Here is an 18,506-nt window from a genome sequence, read left to right as displayed (position 1 = left end):
ATGTCTGCATAAATATACAAATAATCATAAATTGGGTTTTAGTTCCAGTTTTCCACACTGTAATCCTAAATTTAAAAATTAAAGGCAGTACAATGACAGTATCTTAGGGTCTAGGATAAATAGCACAAGTACAGGTTGGACTTCCCTGGTCCGGCACCCCTGGGTCCTGAGCTGACCTGGACCAGGGAATTTACTGGACCAGGGGAGGTCAGTGCTCCCCTGCTGATTGCCCGCTCCCAGGCTCCTCTCCTAGAGGCTACCTGTGCCTGGCCCCACTAAAGCTGCCTGGCATGGCTCCCCATCTTACTGCCCCGCCTGCCGGCCCAGGATCTTCCAGGGTTCCCAGCAGAGACTGCTAGGCCGCTGCCAGCCCCACTGCTGAAGGGTGTTCTCTGGGGTTCCCAGCTGGGGCCATCCGGTGCCACCACCCTATTACTGCCAGGGGTTCTCCAGCCAGGGCCACCCGGCCACCCTGCCCCACTGATAGGGCCACCTGCTGCCACTGGGGATTCTAGTTGCCCACCTCCATCAGTTCCGATTCAGCCGGGAGGGTTTCCTAGTGGAGGCTGCCCAGACATCTCATCACTGCTGCCATCAGGGGTTTCTTGGGGTTCCTGGCTGGCAGGCAGTCCAGCTGCAGCCAGGAGTTCCCCTGCTAAGGCTGGGACTCTCAAGCCATGTGACCCCACTAACACAGGGAGATCCCTGGCCCGGGCAGTTGCCCCCGGGCCAATGCCTGGCCCTGCTGATGTTGGGGGTTCCCTGGCAGGGGCTCCCCACTGATGCTTTGAGTTCCAAGTGAAGGCGGGGGTTCTGCAAATGCCACCTGGCCCAGCCGGGGCTCCCCAGCACCTGCGCTTCTCTGGGGCTCTTTGGTCCAGCAACATCCCTGCCCCTGCCAGACCACAGATGTTGCCAGACCAGAGAGTCTTGGATTTGGGAGGTTCAACCTGTACAGACCTGTTACATTAATCTATTTTCAGAAGCTGACATGCCCTCAGTCTACTTCCTCTTTCTCTTTGCAGCTCCAGAGTCCCATGTTGGCTCTTTCTCCCTCAAAAGTTTTATATTCTAATTGAGCAATATTGAACTGAAATCTAGAGAGTGGATTTGTATTTCAATCTCACAGTCAATGTCACTGTTTATTAAATGTATTAATAAATTTATTAAGTTTATTAAATTTTCATGTTCACGATAAAACAGTACCAGAATGTTGTATTAATCAGAAATTATTGTAGGTCAAGATGTTCAAAAACAGGAGCCTGAGGTTAGATTCCCAAATCCAAATATAGGTTCCTGCTTGACTTTTTAGAATGCTGCACACCCAGCAGCTCCCATTGAGATAACTTTTTTAAACATAGGTACCTCATTTGAGGCACCTAAATCCATATTTAGGTACCTAAATCAGGAGCTTGAGTTTCAGAGGGATGAGCACTAATAAATCCTGCTGAAGTCAAAGACCAATGTCCAAATATGTGTTTAGTAGACCAGCCTTATACACCCAATTCTGAAAAATTTGGCCTCAATATTTAAGTAAGATTGAATAATAGTTTACTGTGTCATAATGACATACTAAAAATTTAGCCAAAAGAATATATACATTATGTCCATCAATAATTTTTAACTAGTGACAAGAAACTGAGAGTTGAAAGATATTCAGGCAACATTTTAAAGATCTTTTACAGATAAGATTTGTTTGGCCTGGTGAAATTCAGTATCTGTTTCATATTCCAGTCAGATAGCATTAGAATTTAATAAAAAATAGACTAGTAGGATCAACACCACCACATATTTTATAATCATTCCTGATTTTTGCTTCAGTTTTAGTAAAGTTCTCAAGGATAGAAAATTAAACAAGTTCCCAAGAATAGAAAATCTTAAAATGCTGGCTAATAGCCAACATGAATATCTAAATGCCTTTTAGTTACAGAGGTGGCCTTGCAGGGTTTTTCATAAATAAATACATTAAAATGTCTGTACTGAGTCACACCAGTGATTCATCTAGACTGTCTTACAACCATGGGCAAAGCCAGGTGCTTCACAGGGAATGAACAGAACAAGCAATTATCAGATGATCCATCCTGTCCCCCATTCCCAACTACTGTCAAACAGAGCCCAGGGACACTTCAGGGCATGGTTTTGCATCCATACCCATCCTGTCTAATACCATGAACTAATTTAGTTCTTTTATAACTCTGTTATAGTCCTAGCCTTTACAATATTCTCTGGCAAAGAGTTCCACAGGTTGACTGTACATGCTGTGAAGACATATTTTCCATTGTTTGTTTTAGAACAGCTACCCATTAATTTATATGCCTGCAATATGATATTTTCTGTGTTACTATCTATCCCTTTTTCTAATGCTTCTCAACATTCTGTGCAGGGTTTTGTTTTGTTTTTTACTGCTGATGCTCATTGAGCAGATATATTCAGAAAACTATTTACATTAAACCCAAGATTTTTAGTGGGTACACATTTACACACAGGGAAGGGCAGGGTGGCTCCATGGGAGCCGGTGCACAGGGACAAACAGCTTTTAAGCCAGCTCTCCACGTGTACTGGCTCCTGAAGAGTGGGGCAGGCGGGAGGAGATGCTCGTGGGAAGACTGCTTAAAAGCTGGCTCCTTGAGAGCACCAGTTCCCGCCTGCGCCCCACCACCATGCTGCTGCCTCTGACACAGAGGCAGCAGTATGGGGGAAGGAAGAGTTGCGTGTAACCATATCACATCCTTACAGTCTACAATTAATACTTCTGAAATGTCACATTTGAGTTCTTACAGAAGTCTTTGGTGAATACCATATTGTCCTGGTGATTTATTACTATTTAACTTATCAATTTGTTACAAAACCTCCCCTCATGACATCTCAATCTGGATTAATTTAGTTTCTGTGCAATGGCCTTATCTTCCTTGAGTACTCATTTTGAGCACCTCAATAACAGCCCCGCTATTAACAGGCTTCCTGTTTCTGATTAACTTAAAAGAAGTGTTATTTTTGAGTCTTTGGCTAGCTGTTTCTCACATTCTTTTTTGGCCTTCCTAATTATATTTTTATATTTCATTGACCACAGTTTATGCTCCTTTCTATTTTCCTCAATAGGATTTAACTTCTATTTTTTAAAGATAATTAAAAGCATTTAAAGAAAAATGTAAAGGATAACTACAATTAAAACAACATTTTTTCCCACTGGCTTGATGTGGGATGATGTAGGGTGAGGAGATATTTAGAACATATGGAAGGATTAATGGGGTCTCTATCAACTTTCATTTATGATCCCCAGCTCCGCGTTGCAAAGTCCCTTTGAAGTGCTGTTCCAGCGCTTCTAAGGTGCTTTGCAACAGCGGAGCCAAAGATCAGCTGGGGACTCTAGCAGATCTCCAGCTCTGCTTGCGCTGCCCATTTGAAGAGCTGCTATGGTGCTTTAAAGGGGCAGCACATTAGGAGCTGGGGATCAGCTGGGGACTCCAGCTGATCTCCGGCTCCGCATTGCAAGGCAACTTTGAAGCATCGCAGCAGCACTTAAAAGAGGCTTTGCAATGTGGAGCTGGGCACTCCAGCTGATCCCTGGCTCCACTTGCACTGCCCCTTTGAAGTGCAGGAGTGGCACATTAAAGGGGCAGTGCAGCATTAATGCCTGTGATTAATGCGTTAAAAGGATTAATACGTTAATCCTGTCCTGCGTTAATCGCAGGCATTAACACAGGTCAATTGACAGTCCTAAAAAATATTTACATACAACATATATTACTTATTCAAGATCAGGTTAATATTTGCTAGAACAGTGGTTCTCACCCAGGGGTACACAGCATACCCCTCAGAGTACCCAGAGCTCCTCTCTAAGATGCATCAATTAATTTAGATATCTGCCTAATTTTACAACAGGGAATATAAAAAGTACTAGTGAAGTCAGTACAAAAAGTAGAATTTCATATAAACAAGGAGTTATTTATGCTGCTTTATATACTACACACTGAAATGTAAGTACAATATTTATATTCCAATTGACATATTTATAATTATATGGTAAAAATGAGAAAGTAAGCAATTTATCAGAATAGTGTGCTGTGACATGGTGTATTTTTATGGCTGATTGTGTAGAAAAGTAGTTTTTAAGTATCAGACTCCAGAAAGAAATACAGTAAAAGTTTGAGGACCACTGTCTCCACAAGTGAGCTATTTGCAATGTTTTGGAATAGGGATGTATATACATGAGAAAGCAAAATAGTCACATTGGCAATGTTTTTACTTCATGCTTAGCCCATCTGTTCTATTCTTGTGAACAAGTAGCATACTAAATCTATAGCAATCCTTCTCTCTGATGTGCCTGGAAGTTATTGTCAGTACAATACTTTCTCATAAGAATAAAACAGATGGACACAATAGATTAAAAGCACTATTTAAATGACATTCACAAAATTCAAAATGATGGTGAGGACCAATACTCTGGTTGATATGGCATCATCTATAAGCATCATTTTAATTGTAAGACTATTGCACTTCTTCCGGTGGGCTGGGATTTGCCCTCCTACAAACAGGATGTAAAGAATAAAATGATAGTATGTAAGATTGTGTGTTATATAACACATAGCTATTATTTATAGGTCAAGAATGTTGACGCTGTTCTTTAAATATTTAGACATTTGTTTTTCTTATTTGGCTAGAAAATTATTTTAAATTGATATAAAATGCTTTCCCACAATACAGATATGTCACCTAATATCAGAATTTTCCTAAAATTCCTGTTTTTCAAAATTTCATTGCCAAAATTTCAAAACCATTTAAATAAAAAGAATAACTTAACCTAAATGCTTAAACATAATGCATTATATATATTAGAAACTAAATTATGCTTATTTAAGACAATACCTTTTGGATTTAGTGCTTGTTCTTGGTCTGTATTCGTGAGATTCATCTTCTATGCCATTTTGCCTTTTATACCAATCAAAAAGAGTGCGCAGAATTGAGGGTAAGCAATACTCTGAAAGGGAGCTCATTGAGCTTATTACCTATGGAGGAAACATCATAATTCAGAGAGTATTCAAGCTTTATCTTCTCCTTCAAATAGTGCAGTAAGTTCATACTTAAATGCTAAATTATCATAGAATCATAGAACACTAGAACTGGAAGGGACCTCAAGAGGTCATCGAGTCCATTCCCCTGCTCTCATGACAGGACCCAGTACCATACAGACCATCCCTGATAAACGTTTATCTAACCTGCTTTTAAATATCTCCAGAGATGGAGATTCCACAACCTCCCTAGGCAACTTATTCCAATGTTTAACCACCTTGACAGTTAGGAAGTTTTTCCTAATGTCTAACCTAAACCTCCCTTTCTGCAGTTTAAGCTCACTGCTTCTTGTCCTAGCCTCAGAGACCAAGGAGAACAATTTCTCTCCCTCCTCCTTGTGACACCCTTTTAGATACCTGAAAACCACTATCATGTCCCCCCCTCACTCTTCTCCTTTCCAAACTAAACAAGCACAATTCTGTCAGTCTTCCTTCACAGGTCATGTTCTCTACACCTTTAATCATGTTTGTTGCTCTTCTCTGGACCTTCTCCAATTTCTCCACATCTTTCTTGAAATGTGGTGCCCAAAACTGGACACAATACTCCAGCTGAGGCCTAATCAGCTCAGATTAGAGCAGAAGAATGACTTCTCATGTCTTGCTTACAACACACCTGTTAATGTATCCCAGAATCATGTTTGCTTTTTTGCACAGCATCACACTGTTGACTCATATTTAGCTTGTGGTCCACTATGACCCCTAGATTCCTTCCTGCAGTACTCCTTCCTAGACAGTCGCTTCCCATTCTGTATGTAAGAGACTGATTGTTCCTTCCTAAGTGGGGTATTTTGCATTTATCCTTATTAAACTTCATCCTGTTTACCTCAGACCATTTCTCCAATTTGTCCAGATAATTTTGAATTATGACCCTATCCTCCAAAGCAGTTGCAACCCCTCCCAGCTTGGTATCATCTGCCAACTTAATAAGCGTACTGTCTATGCCGCTATCTAAATCGTTGGTGAAGATATTGAACAGAACCGGTCCCAAAACAGACCCCTGCAGAACCCCACTTGTTATACCTTTCCAGCAGGATTGTGAACCATTAATAACTACTCTCTGAGAATGGTTATCCAGCCAGTTATGCACCCACCTTATAGTAGCCCCATCTAAGTTGTATTTGCCTAGTTTATTGATAAGAATATAATGCAAGACCGTATCAAATGCCTTACTAAAGCCTACATATACCACATCCACCGCTTCTCCCTTATCCACAAGACTCATTATCCTATCAAAGAAAGCTATCAGATTGGTTTGACATGATTTGTTCTTTACAAATCTATGTTGGTTGTTCCCTATCACCTTATTTCTTCCAGGTGTTTGCAGATGAATTCCTTAATTACTTGCTCCATTATCTTTCCTGGCACAGATGTTAAACTGACTGGTCTGTAGTTTCCTGGGTTGTTCTTATTTCCCTTTTTATAGATGGGCACTATATTTGCCCCTTTCCAGTCTTTTGGAATCTCTTCTGTCTTCCATGATTTTCCGAAGATGATAGCTAGAGGCTCAGATACCTCCTCTATCAGCTCCTTGAGTTTTTGAGGATGCATTTCATCAGGACCTGGTGACTTGCAGACATCTAACTTTTCTAAGTGACTTTTAACTTGTTCTTTTTTTATTTTTTTTATTTTTACTTGCTCTTCCTTTTATCTCCATTTGTATTTTTTATTTTTAGCACTAGCAATGCCATAATGCTCTTTATCCATATACCCATACAAACAGATGTAATACTTTGCACTGTTATAGTTGCTTTTTGTTTAATTTCGAAGTGTATTATGACAGTAATTACATCTTGCAATAGCTTGGAAAATATCTTCAAGAGGGCAGAGGCTGTTTCCTGTGTACCTGACTGCTGTGCAACAGAACTGAAAACGATTACCAGAGCAGTCAGAGTATAGCATTGTGGGACACCTTATGGAGACCAATTCAGTCAACTTACACAGCACTGCATCTACACTGTGTCTCTGTCAACTGCACAACATCACATTAAATGCTACCTATTTTGCAGAGGTGAAATAATTGAGTCGATGTAACGAGCGAGTTAGGTCAGCAAGAGGGACCTAGTAGTGTAGATGCATACAGTATTAGATTAATGTATGGCAGCTTCCATCAGTCTACATTTGTAGTGTACACTAGGCCTAGATTTTTATATCTAGATCCTCACTGCCTTAGTGTCTGAGCATCTTCCAAGGTAAAGAAATATATCCATTTTACAGATGGATGAATTGCTGAACCGAGACATTTTGATTTGCTAGAGATCTTACAAAGTGATGAGCACTCTGGCTTTGAATCAAAATAGCACTGAGGTCTGGTCAACACTACAAGAGAAGGTAGAATTAAGCTATGCAACTCCAGCTACGTTAATTACGTAGCTGGAGCCGATGTATCTTGTATCGCATTTCCACGCTGTCCACATAGCAGGAGGCCAACAGGAGCAAACACTGCTATTGTCTTCCTTTCCTTCTCACAAAAGGATGACTATTGGGTGCCAATTGGAGCTGCCCTCAGCATTCGATTTACAGGTCGATAGTAGACCCGCTAAATCGAACACCCGCAGATTGACCTCAGGAGTGTCAATCTTCTGTGTAGTGTGGATGTGACCGGCAATATTGTACTAACCTCAAACTGAATGAGTAATCTATTAACTCTACTGGGATAACCAGATACTTAAATATGTGGTAAGTGCTCTGTCAGATCAAATTCTGAGAGTTCATGACTAGCAAAATCAATCCCACTGAATTTCAGTGACTAAAGGAGGTGAAATTCCCTATTTTAAAACCTAACCTAATAACTGTGGTAAAGTCATATACAGCAGCCTTAATGGCATGACACAACTAATTCAGAAAAACAACTTAACCTAAATTATGATATATCTCATTATAGCATTGCAGATTTTTTCTTAGATGCAGAACTTACCATGTCACAGTGATCTGATGTGGCCTAAAGTTTGTGAACTGTTTTAAGAATGAAAAATACTAAGAATTGCTACTTATTATTCGAAAGACTTACTTTCGAATGTCTTCAGGTATCATGGACTAGAACTTAATCATGGGCTAGAATTTAATCACGTTAAACAAGAAAAGTACACCAACTGGCTGTGTAAAAGTAGTTCATTTCTACAAACGTATTATTATTCTAGAAAAGCATACATATTTCATTCCAGCTGTTTCAACACATTTTATTATCGAAAACATGAACGCAATAACTGGAAGTTGGTATAAAGACATTACAGTCTGCTGTAGGGTCAGGGGCTTTCACTAAGAAATTATTACAGTAGTTTGTGTTAAATTACACAAAAGCCCTGAAGCATAAGCATTCAGATAAGTACGCAAAGAATATAAATAATATTGTCAGCTCAAAGTGCTAATCACTGTCAATTCAGGGTACTATCAAATTACAGCTTAGACAATTTTATTTTACTTCCTAAAGCATGGAAAAAGTTGTTTTTGCAGAATGCCATACCAATTTATGTTACTCATTAATAATAATTAAAACACCATTGATTATACCAGAATATAAAACAAATGCAGAGATACCATTTGCTGAACACCTATTATTTATTTTGATTCAATTTTTTTAAGGGGAAGGTATAGGAAAATGGAAATTTTGTTTGCAATTTAAAAATATGAACTTGCATGAACATATTCAACTTTGCATTTAATTGAATAAAAAGTCAATACATCCCTACCTGTGACAATTTCAATGGCTATCAATTGTAATATACTGCAACAAGATGTGATGTTTCATAACAGTAAAGTGCCTAGACTGGTAAGGGTATATAGCAGAAAAACTATTCAATTAGTTTAGTGTGAGGAGGGCTTTAAAGTAGGTTCGACGGGGACAGGTAAGCAAAGCCCACAGGTAAATGCTGAATGTGCGGGACTGGGAGATGGGTTGGAAATGGGGGGGACTACGGCCTATAATGGCAAGGAGAAAGGAGGGTCAGGGCACAACAGGGAGGCAAGATCAAATCAGTATCTTAGATGCCTATATACAAATGCAAGAAGTATGGGTAATAAGCAGGAAGAACTGGAATTGCTAACCAATAAATACAACTATGATATCATTGGTATTACAGAAACCTGGTGGGATGGGACGCACGATTGGAATGTTGGTATGGAAGGGTACGGCTTGCTCAGGAAGGACAGACAGGGAAAAAAGGGAGGAGGGGTTGACTCGTATATTAAAAATGTACACACTTGGACTGAAGTGGAGATGAACGTAGGAGATAGCTGTGTAGAGAGTCTCTGGGTTAAGCTAAAAGGGGTAAAAAACAAGGGTGATATCATGCTAGGAGTCTACTACAGGCCACCTAGCCAGGTGGAAGAGGTGGATGAGGCCTTTTTTAAACAATTAACAAAACTATCCAAAGCCCAAGATTTGGTGGTGATGGGAGACTTCAACTATCCAGACATATGTTGGGAAACTAACACAGCAGGGCACAGGCTAGCCAATAAGTTTCTGGACTGCATTGGAGACAACTTTCTGTTTCAGAAGGTTGAAAAAGCTACCAGAGGAGAAGCTGTTCTGGATTTGGTTTTAACAAATAGGGAGGAACTAGTTGAGAACTTGAAAGTGGAAGACAGTATAGGGGACAGTGATCATGAAATAATAGAGTTCATGATCTTAAGGAAAGGTAGAAGGGAGACCAGCACAATTGAGGTAATGGATTTCAGGAAGGCAGATTTTGATAAGCTCAGAGAACTTGTAGGTAAGGTCCCATGGGAAGCAAGACTGAAGGGAAAAACAACTGAGGAGAGTTGGAAGTATTTCAAAGGGACATTGTTAAGGGCCCAAAAGCAAACAATTCCGCTGTGTAGGGAAGATAGAAAATATGGCAAAAGACCAGCTTGGCTTAACAAGGAGATCTTGCACGATCTCAAAATAAAAAAGGAGTCATATAAAAACGGAAACTAGGACAAATAACAAAGGATGAATATAGGCAAGCAACACGGGAATGCAGGGAAAAGATTAGAAAGGCAAAGGCACAAAATGAGATCAAACTTGCTACAGGCATAAAGGGAAACAAGAAGACCTTTTATAAATACATTAAAAGCAAGAGGAAGACCAAAGACAGGGTAGGCCCACTGCTTAGTGAGGAGGGAGAAGCAGTAACAGGAAACTTGGAAATGGCGGAGATGCTCAATGACTTCTTTGTTTCGGTCTTCACCGAGAAGTCTGGAGGTGTGCCTAACGTAGTGAATACAAGCAGAGAGAGGGTAAGTTTAGAAGATAGGATACACAAAGAACAAGTTAAAAATCACTTAGGAAAGTTAGATGTCAGCAAGTCACCAGGTCCTGATGAAATGCATCCCAGGATACTCAAGGAGCTGATAGAGGAGGTATCTGAGCCTTTAGCTATGATCTTTGAAAAATCATGGCAGACAGGGGAGATTCCAGAAGACTGGAAAAGGGAAAATATTGTGCCCATCTATAAAAAGGGGAATAAGAACAACCCAGGAAACTACAGACCAGTCAGTTTAACATCTGTGCCAGGAAAGATAATGGAGCAAGTAATTAAGGAATTCATCTGCAAACACCTGGAAGAAATAAGGTGATAGGGAACAACCAACATGGATTTGTAAAGAACAAATCATGTCAAACCAATTTGATAGCTTTCTTTGATAGGATAATGAGTCTTGTGGATAAGGGAGAAGCGGTGGATGTCATATACCTAGACTTTAGTAAGGCATTTGATACGGTCTCGCATGATATTCTTATTGATAAACTAGGCAAATATAACTTAGATAGGGCCACGATAAGGTGGGTGCATAATTGGCTAGATAACCGTAGTCAGAGAGTTGTTGTTAACGGTTCTAAATCCTGCTGGAAAGGGATAACAAGTGGAGTTCCGAAAGGGTCTGTTTTGGGACCCGTACTGTTCAATATCTTCATCAATGAGGTAGATATTGGGATAGAGAGTACGCTTATTAAGTTTGCAGATGATACCAAACTGGGTGGGGTTGCAACTTCTTTGGAGGATAGGGACATAATTCAAAATGACCTTAGCAAGTTAGAGAAATGGTCGGAGGTAAACAGGATGAGGTTTAATAAAGAGAAATGCAAAGTGCTCCACTTAGGAAGGAACAATCAGTTCCATACATACAAGATGGGAAGCGACTGTCTAGGAAGGAGCATGGCGGAAAGGGATCTACGGGTCATAGTGGACCACAAGTTGAATATGAGTCAACAGTGTGATGCTGTTGCAAAAAAAGCAAATATGATTCTAGGTTGTATCAACAGGTGTGTTGTAAGCAAAACTCGTGAAGTCATTCTGCCGCTCTACTCTGCACTAGTTAGGCCTCAGCTGGAGTACTGTGTCCAGTTCTGGGCGCCACATTTCAAGAAAGATGTGGAGAAATTGGAAAGGGTACAGAGAAGAGCGACAAGAATGATTAAAGGTTTAGAGAACATGACCTATGAAGCCAGGCTTCATGAACTGGGCTTGTTTAGTTTGGAAAAGAGAAGATTAAGGGGGGACATGATAGCGGTTTTCAAATATCTAAAAGGATGTCACAAGGAGGAAGGAGAAAATTTGTTCCTCTTGGTTACTGAGGACAGGACAAGGAGTAATGGGCTTAAAGTGCAGCAGGGGAGGTTTAGATTGGACATTAGGAAAAAATTCCTAACTGTCAGGGTGGTCAAATATTGGAATAAATTGCCAAGGGAGGTGGTGGAATCTCCCTCTCTGGAGATATTTAAGAACAGGTTAGATAGACATCTGTCAGGGATGGTGTAGACGGAGCTTGGTCCTGCCTTGAGGGCGGGGGGCTGGACTCGATGACCTCTTGAGGTCCCTTCCAGTCCTATTATTCTATGATTCTATGATTAAAGTAAGCACAATTATATTTTTTTGAGTATTCTAGAGAGAAACCTGTTTTTCACCTCAGTTGTTTAGAACATGTTCTTTTTCTATTATAGTTGCCATTCATGTTTATTATTAATGAATACAGCCATATAAATGTACACGAGACTTCAAAGAACTTATAAAAAGACAAGGTTCCTGCCTGAAAGGCTACATCCACACTACAGGTGCGTTTTTGCACACAAAAAAGTATAGTAGATCATCAGAAGACAGGGCTTTTTGCACAAGAGTTATTCCTCTTTCTACAAGGAATAAACCTTTTTGTGCAAGAGTTCTTGTGCAAAAAGGCGTGTGTGGACAGACAACAAGGCTCTCTTGAGCAAGAAACCCCTATCAGAAAAAGCACAGGTTCTCTAATGGCCATTCTATGAATGACAATCAGAGCTTTCTTGCGCAAGAGCGTCCATGGCAGTGTGAATGCTCTGTTGTGCAAAAGCACATCTCTTGTGCAAAAGCACATGGCACTGTGGACGCTCTCTTATGCAAGGACTTTTTGAGGAATATCTCTTATGCAAAAAGTTCTTGTGCAAGAAGCCCGCAGTGTAGACGTAGCCAAATACTTTACATATCACCTATCCAAATATAAACCACAGAAAGAACGCAAACATGAAAAAAGGGCAGACACATTTTTAATGAGCGTATCACGATAAAATGCTTTCTGTGCTTGGGGAAGGGGGTGGAAAGAGGCCATCATTCTTGGTGCAGGTGAAGTGGGAAAGTTACAAATACAAGATCTTGAGGTAGATTAGTAGTACTGGCGATGTCCTGCTCTTTTTTGTTTTTTGTTTTTGTATTTTTAGTGAAAAGCTAGTTTAAAAAACTGAGTACATATTTTCACTATATACTTTTACTGAATGGTGCACCACTCAGGTAATAATACCACAGAAATGAGCAGTCAAATCCACACTGTCAACTGAATCAAGAAGTATCAGCGTCAGAGATCTTTATTTATGATTCCCTACAGAACCAAGCTAAATCCTAAAAGGCAAAAGGCAGAAGACTCTTCCAAATGAAGTTTCTTTCTCTCATTTACTACTCACTCTGATTCAACAGATTTATATTACTCACTTCACGTTTGTATGGAAAGTTCTTCCACCAGGAGTTACTGAATGTTCATGACAAATGATGGAAAATACTCAAATAGTTCAATTCAAATACACATTCAAAAGTTTGGGGGACCTATCCAAGGCTTATCTGAGCTATTTAGACCAACTGGTTCTGCAGCAATGGTCTGGAAATCTAATGATAACTCTAGCAGATTTCAGTGTACAAACGTAAGAACGACCATACTAGGGCAGACCAAAAGTCCAACTCACCCAGTATCCTGTCTTCTGACAGTGGGCTAATGCCAGGCTAGTGCTTGCGAAGGAATGAACAAAATAGGGCAGTTTTCAATGATCCATTGCCTTGTAATCCAGTCCCATCTTCTGTCGGTTGGAGGTTTAGAAATACCCAGAGCATGTGGTTGCATCCCTGGCGATCGTGGCTAATAGCTAATGATGGACCTACCCTTAGGTGCTGACTTCATGAGTGTCCCAGTCTGGACCACCCACTGGGAAAAAATAGCAGGTGCTCAGCACCCACCAGCAGCCAAGCTACTGCTCCCCTCCAGAGTCTCTAGCCAGCTGGCAGTCCTGTTGATTAACTTCTTCCCCTTTCTCCTGGTACCTCCCGATGCCATGAAACAGTTGTTTCATGGCATTCAAAGCCTGCAGGAGAGAGGGGGAAGAGTGGGGATGCAATGCACTTGGGGAAGGGGGTGGAAAGAGGCAGGATTTGGGAAAAGGGATTGAGTGAGGGCAGTTTGGGCACTCCCCAGCTACAGCAGAAGTCAGCACCCACGGAGCTACCTTCTGTGAACTTATTTAATTTTTTTAACCCAGTTATACTTTTGACCTTCACAACATCCCTGGATTCCACATATTGGCTATGAGTGGTGTAAAGAAATACTGCCTTTTGTTTAAGCCTACTATTAATTTCTTTGAGTGTGCCCTAGTTCTTTTGTTCTGTGAACAGGTGAAGCACTTCCACTTCTGGTCCCAGCCAGAATGTGGAAGCAAAAGAGGAATGCAAACATGGAAAAAGTCAACCACATTTAAAATAACAAAAGAAGAGGTTACTTACCTCGTAACTGTAGTTCTTCGAGATGTGTTGCTCATGTCCATTCTGATTAGGTGTACGCGCGCCACGTGCACGGATTCCGGAGCTTTTTTCCCTTAGCAGTATCCATAGGGCCAGCAGGGAGCCCCCTGGAGTGGCGCCAGTATACCAGTGCATATATACCCCTGCTGGCCCCTCCACTCCCTCAGTCCCTTCTTGCCGGCTCCTTCCGACACGGGGAGGTGGGTGGGATGCAGAATGGACATGAGCAACACATCTCGAAGAACTACAGTTATGAGGTAAGTAACCTCTTCTTCTTCTTCGAGTGCTTGCTCATGTCCATTCTGATTAGGTGAGTCCCTAGCCGTGTCCCCCCTCCGGAGGCGGGGTCGGAAGGTGACTAACTACTCCATTATCATTCTGCAGAGCACAGAACTGCCCTCCCAACTGCAGCATCCTCCCTGGCCAGTTGCGTAATTGCATAATGCTCCGCAAAGGTGTGCACCGATGACCAGGTTGCTGCCCTGCAGATTTCTAGGATCGGCACGCAGGCCAGGAACGCTGCCGACGTTGCCTGGGCTCACGTGGAATATGCTGTTATGCGTGGCGGTGATCTACCCACGCCCTCGTAGCACAGTCGAATGCAGGAAGTAATCCACGAGGATATACGCTGCGCCGAGACTGGCTGCCCACACATTCTTTCCGCCACTGAAATAAACAATTGAGTTGACTTATGGAACTCTTGTGTCCTATCTATATACAAAGCCAACGCCCTCCTAACGTCCAGGCAGTACAAAGCCTGTACCCTGGGCGACGCGTGTGGCTTGGGGTAAAACACTGGCAGGTAAATATCCTGGGACATATGGAAGTGCGAGACAACCTTGGGAAGGAACCCCGGGTGTGGACGCAACCTTACCTTATCCTTAAAAAACTCCATGTAGGGTGGTTCTGAGGTGAGAGCCCTACGTTCTGACACCCTCCTGGCCGAGGTAATGGCCATGAGGAAAGCTACCTTATAGGACAGGTGCTTCAAAGGGCATGAAGCCAGAGGCTTGAATGGGGGCTTCATAAGGGCAGTCAGGACCAGGTTAAGGTCCCAAGTCGGGACTGGAGGTCTCTCGTATGGCATCATTCTGTCAATTCCCTTCAGAAATCTTTTAACCACGGGATTGGCAAAGATAGACCTTTGACCCCCCCCCCCCCAAAGCGTGGAAAGCCGCTATGGCCACCAGATGTACCCTTAGGGAGGCTGTGGCCAGGCCCTGTTTCCGCAGGTGGAGAAGGTATTCCAAAACAGTTGGAACCACCCCTTCACCCGGAGCGAGCGTCTTGCCCTCCAGCCATGAGGTAAACCTCTTCCACTTAGCCTCATAAAGGGCCCTGTGGACGGCTTTCTGCTTTCTAGGAAAACCTCCTGGACTGCTCTAGAGCAAGCCCGCTCCGTCACTGAGAGCCACTGAGGAGCCACGCTGCTAGGTGCAGAGATGGTAGGCTCAGGTGGAGTGCTACCCCGGCCTCGCAGCTCTGAGTGATTAGATCCGGCACGAGGGGTAGCCTGAGCGGGCCCTCCACAGCCAGATCCAGCAGGGTGGTGAACCAGTACTGCCGAGGCCACACTGGCGCTATCAGGATGATCTGGGCCCTGAACCTCTGCACTCTGAGGAGTGTGTCGTGGATCAGAGGGAACGGGGGGAAGGCATAGAGTAGGCCCCTGGGCCAGCTGATCTGCAGTGCATCGCCCCAAGAGCCCAGACCGTGTCCCATGTATGAACAGTACTCCCTGCACTTGGCGTTGCTCAGAGTCGCAAACAGGTCCAGGCGGGGAGACCCCCACCTTTGGAAGACCCCATGAAGTACGTCCCACCTTAGCACCCACTCGTGTGCCTGGATCGAACGGCTGAGCCTGTCCACTAGCCCGTTCCTGGTTCCCGGGAGGTGAGATGCCTCCAGGAAAATACCGTGGGCTATACACAGTTTCCATAGATCGAGGGCTTCCCGGCACAGGGGAGAGGAATGCGCCCCACCCTGCTTGTTGATATAAAACATGGCCATAGTGTTGTCTGTCAGCACCGCCACCACTCTGTTCTGCAGGTGGGGAAGGAACGCCCTGCAGGCCAACCTGACCGCCCGCAGTTCCTTGATATTTATATGGAGGTGAACCTCGTCTGTTGAGCATGTATCTTGCATCCTGAGGTTGCCCAGGTGAGCGCCCCATCCCACGTCTGAAGAGTCCATGACCAGCTGCACTGACGGGGACAGTTTGGTGAATCAGACCCCCGCACACAGTGTGCCCTCGTCCTTCCACCAGTCCAGTGAACGAAGAATGTCCTGAGGGACAGTCACTACCGCATCTAGCAGCGACCTCAAGGGGTTGTGCGCTACCCTGAGCCACCCCTGCAATGGGCACATGCACAGCCTGGCGTGTTGGACCACGTAAGTGCACACCGCCACGTGGCCTAGGAGCCTCATACAGGTCCTCACCGTCGTAGTTGGGAACTCCTGCAGCCCCACTACCAGTGAGTGAATAGCCATGAATCTGTCTCTCGGTAGAGACGCCTTGCCCAAAGGCGAGTCCAGATGGGCCCCCACAAAGTCTATGACTTGCGTGGGATCTAGCAATGATTTGGCATCATTTATGAGGAGGCCGAGGCTCTCGAACAAAGCCCTGGCCCGTGAGACATGATCCAATACCTGTTCTCGAGACTTGCCCCTTATGAGCCAATCGTCCAGATATGGAAACACTTGGACCCTTTGCCACCGCAGAAACGCGGCTACCACTGTCATACATTTGGTAAAGACTCTCGGGGCTGTACACAGTCCAAATGGGAGGACCGTAAACTGGAAGTGGTCCTGTCCCACCGGGAACCGTAGAAATTTTCTGTGACTTGGAAAAATTGAAATATGGAAGTACGCATCCTTCAAATCGAGAGCAGCGTACCAGTCCCCCTTTTTGAGCGATGGGATGATGCAAGCTAGCGTCACCATCCTGAACTTTGCTTTCCTTATAAAGGTGTTCAGGTTTCGGAGGTCTAATATGGGACGCATGCCCCCTTTCGCCTTGGGTACTAGGAAGCCTTCGGTGTAGGACCTGGAGGCCCTTGGCGCTCCTTCTGCCCTACAGCCTGTACCACTATGGATACCGGTGCCGGGTGGTTAAAAAGATGCTCGTGCCCTGCTTGGGGAACGTAGTACCTTCTCTCGACCCCCTTTTGGGTCGGCGCAATAGAAGCCGGCGTCTGCCACAGAGTTTTGGACAGTTTGTCCACCGTTTTATTCAGTGGGAGCGCCACTCGGCCAGGGCCCGCTGCCGCTATGATGTCCACCATAGGATCTAGGTCCTCGTGAACCTCCTCATGCTGGACCGCAAGGTTGACCGCCAGCCTTCGGAGCAGCTCCTGGTGCGCCCTGGAGTCCATTGACAGGGGCTGGGGCGCGGGGTCGGCCAGGGCCTCGTCTGGCGAAGATGATGAGAACTTCCTTGAGGGGACTGCCTCCTCCTCGCCGAGCTGTGCCCCTGGTTCCCCCTGGGCAGGGATGTCCATATAGACTGAGCCCGACTGGGACATAGCCTCCCGCCCCTGACCGATTGCCGGAAGTCTTGGCATCACCACCATGGACGAGCTGTCTCCAGGCAGAGGGGCTGTCAAAGGAGTGGCAGATGGGGTGCTGCTCCTATGGGACGACCCCGCCACCGGCACCGTAGTGGGAGGCCCCTGGGCCTGGTGGTATGCCCAGGGCGTCCAAAATGACCACTGAGGTTGCCCCTGCCACTGCTGCTGGTCCACTGGCTCCCAGTGAGATGATCTGACCGATGAGCGAGACCTATGATGGGGTCGTGACCTGTACGATGACCTGGCTGATGCCTCCGGTTCGGCCTCAGACTCCGAAGAGTACTCCGATGCCGACCAGGGAGGGGCTGATGAAGCCTGCACCTTTCGCTGTGCTGCCATGGCCGATGGCTTGCCCCTGTGCACCACACGCGGTGCCGGTGGGGGCATAAGTGGAGGTCCTTGCTGTAGCAGTACTGTGCCCAGCTGCATCTGATAGGCCGGTAAGTAACCTGCCGGTGCCGCCACGTGCTGCGGCACCGTGGCCTGCTGCTGGGTTGGTGCTCCCATGGTGTGAGCAGGGATCGGTGCCGGGAGAGGCATCAGCGTCGGTGCCGTGCGGGGCGCCGGCTGTGGCACTGCGGTCGGCGTATAGTACGGTGCGGAGCCCTGCACCGCCCAAGGGCCCGTCTGCGGCACCGGACCCTGCACTGGTGCCGGTGCCGTCGGCGCCTCAAGCGCGCTCGCTCCCACTGCCGCTGTCGGTGCTGCCAGGAAGGGGCTCGGGGTCGGTGCCGGCGTTCGTCCCAGCTCCGGTGCTCTTCCCAGCACCGGAAAAAGCTGCTGCTGGGTCGAGGCCTGCCCATCGCCCAGAGGGTCCCACGACCTGGCCATAGCATGCTGGGGGGCACTTGAGGCCGACACCG

The 18,506-nt window shown here is 44.8% G+C and overlaps 1 protein-coding gene across 15 annotated transcripts in view; it reads right to left on the bottom strand.

Moving 5' to 3' along the window:
- Positions 1 to 18,506, bottom strand: part of FRY (FRY microtubule binding protein) — a 349,943-nt gene that overhangs the window by 160,669 nt on the left and 170,768 nt on the right. For all 15 annotated transcript variants that reach the window (XR_016348538.1, XM_089775547.1, XM_089775550.1 and 12 more), the window contains one exon: positions 4,867 to 5,006. Coding sequence is in view for 14 of the 15 variants with exons in the window: in XM_089775547.1 (XP_089631673.1) it covers positions 4,867 to 5,006 (140 nt within the window). In the remaining variant the exon portion in view is untranslated. The remainder of the gene's footprint in view (positions 1 to 4,866; positions 5,007 to 18,506) is intronic.

Source organism: Pelodiscus sinensis, chromosome 1 (assembly GCF_052426305.1).
Source record: "Pelodiscus sinensis isolate ZL-2025 chromosome 1, ASM5242630v1, whole genome shotgun sequence".
Taxonomy (NCBI): domain Eukaryota; kingdom Metazoa; phylum Chordata; order Testudines; family Trionychidae; genus Pelodiscus; species Pelodiscus sinensis.
Note: the sequence above shows the minus strand (reverse complement) of the source record. Positions and strands in the feature narration are given on the sequence as shown.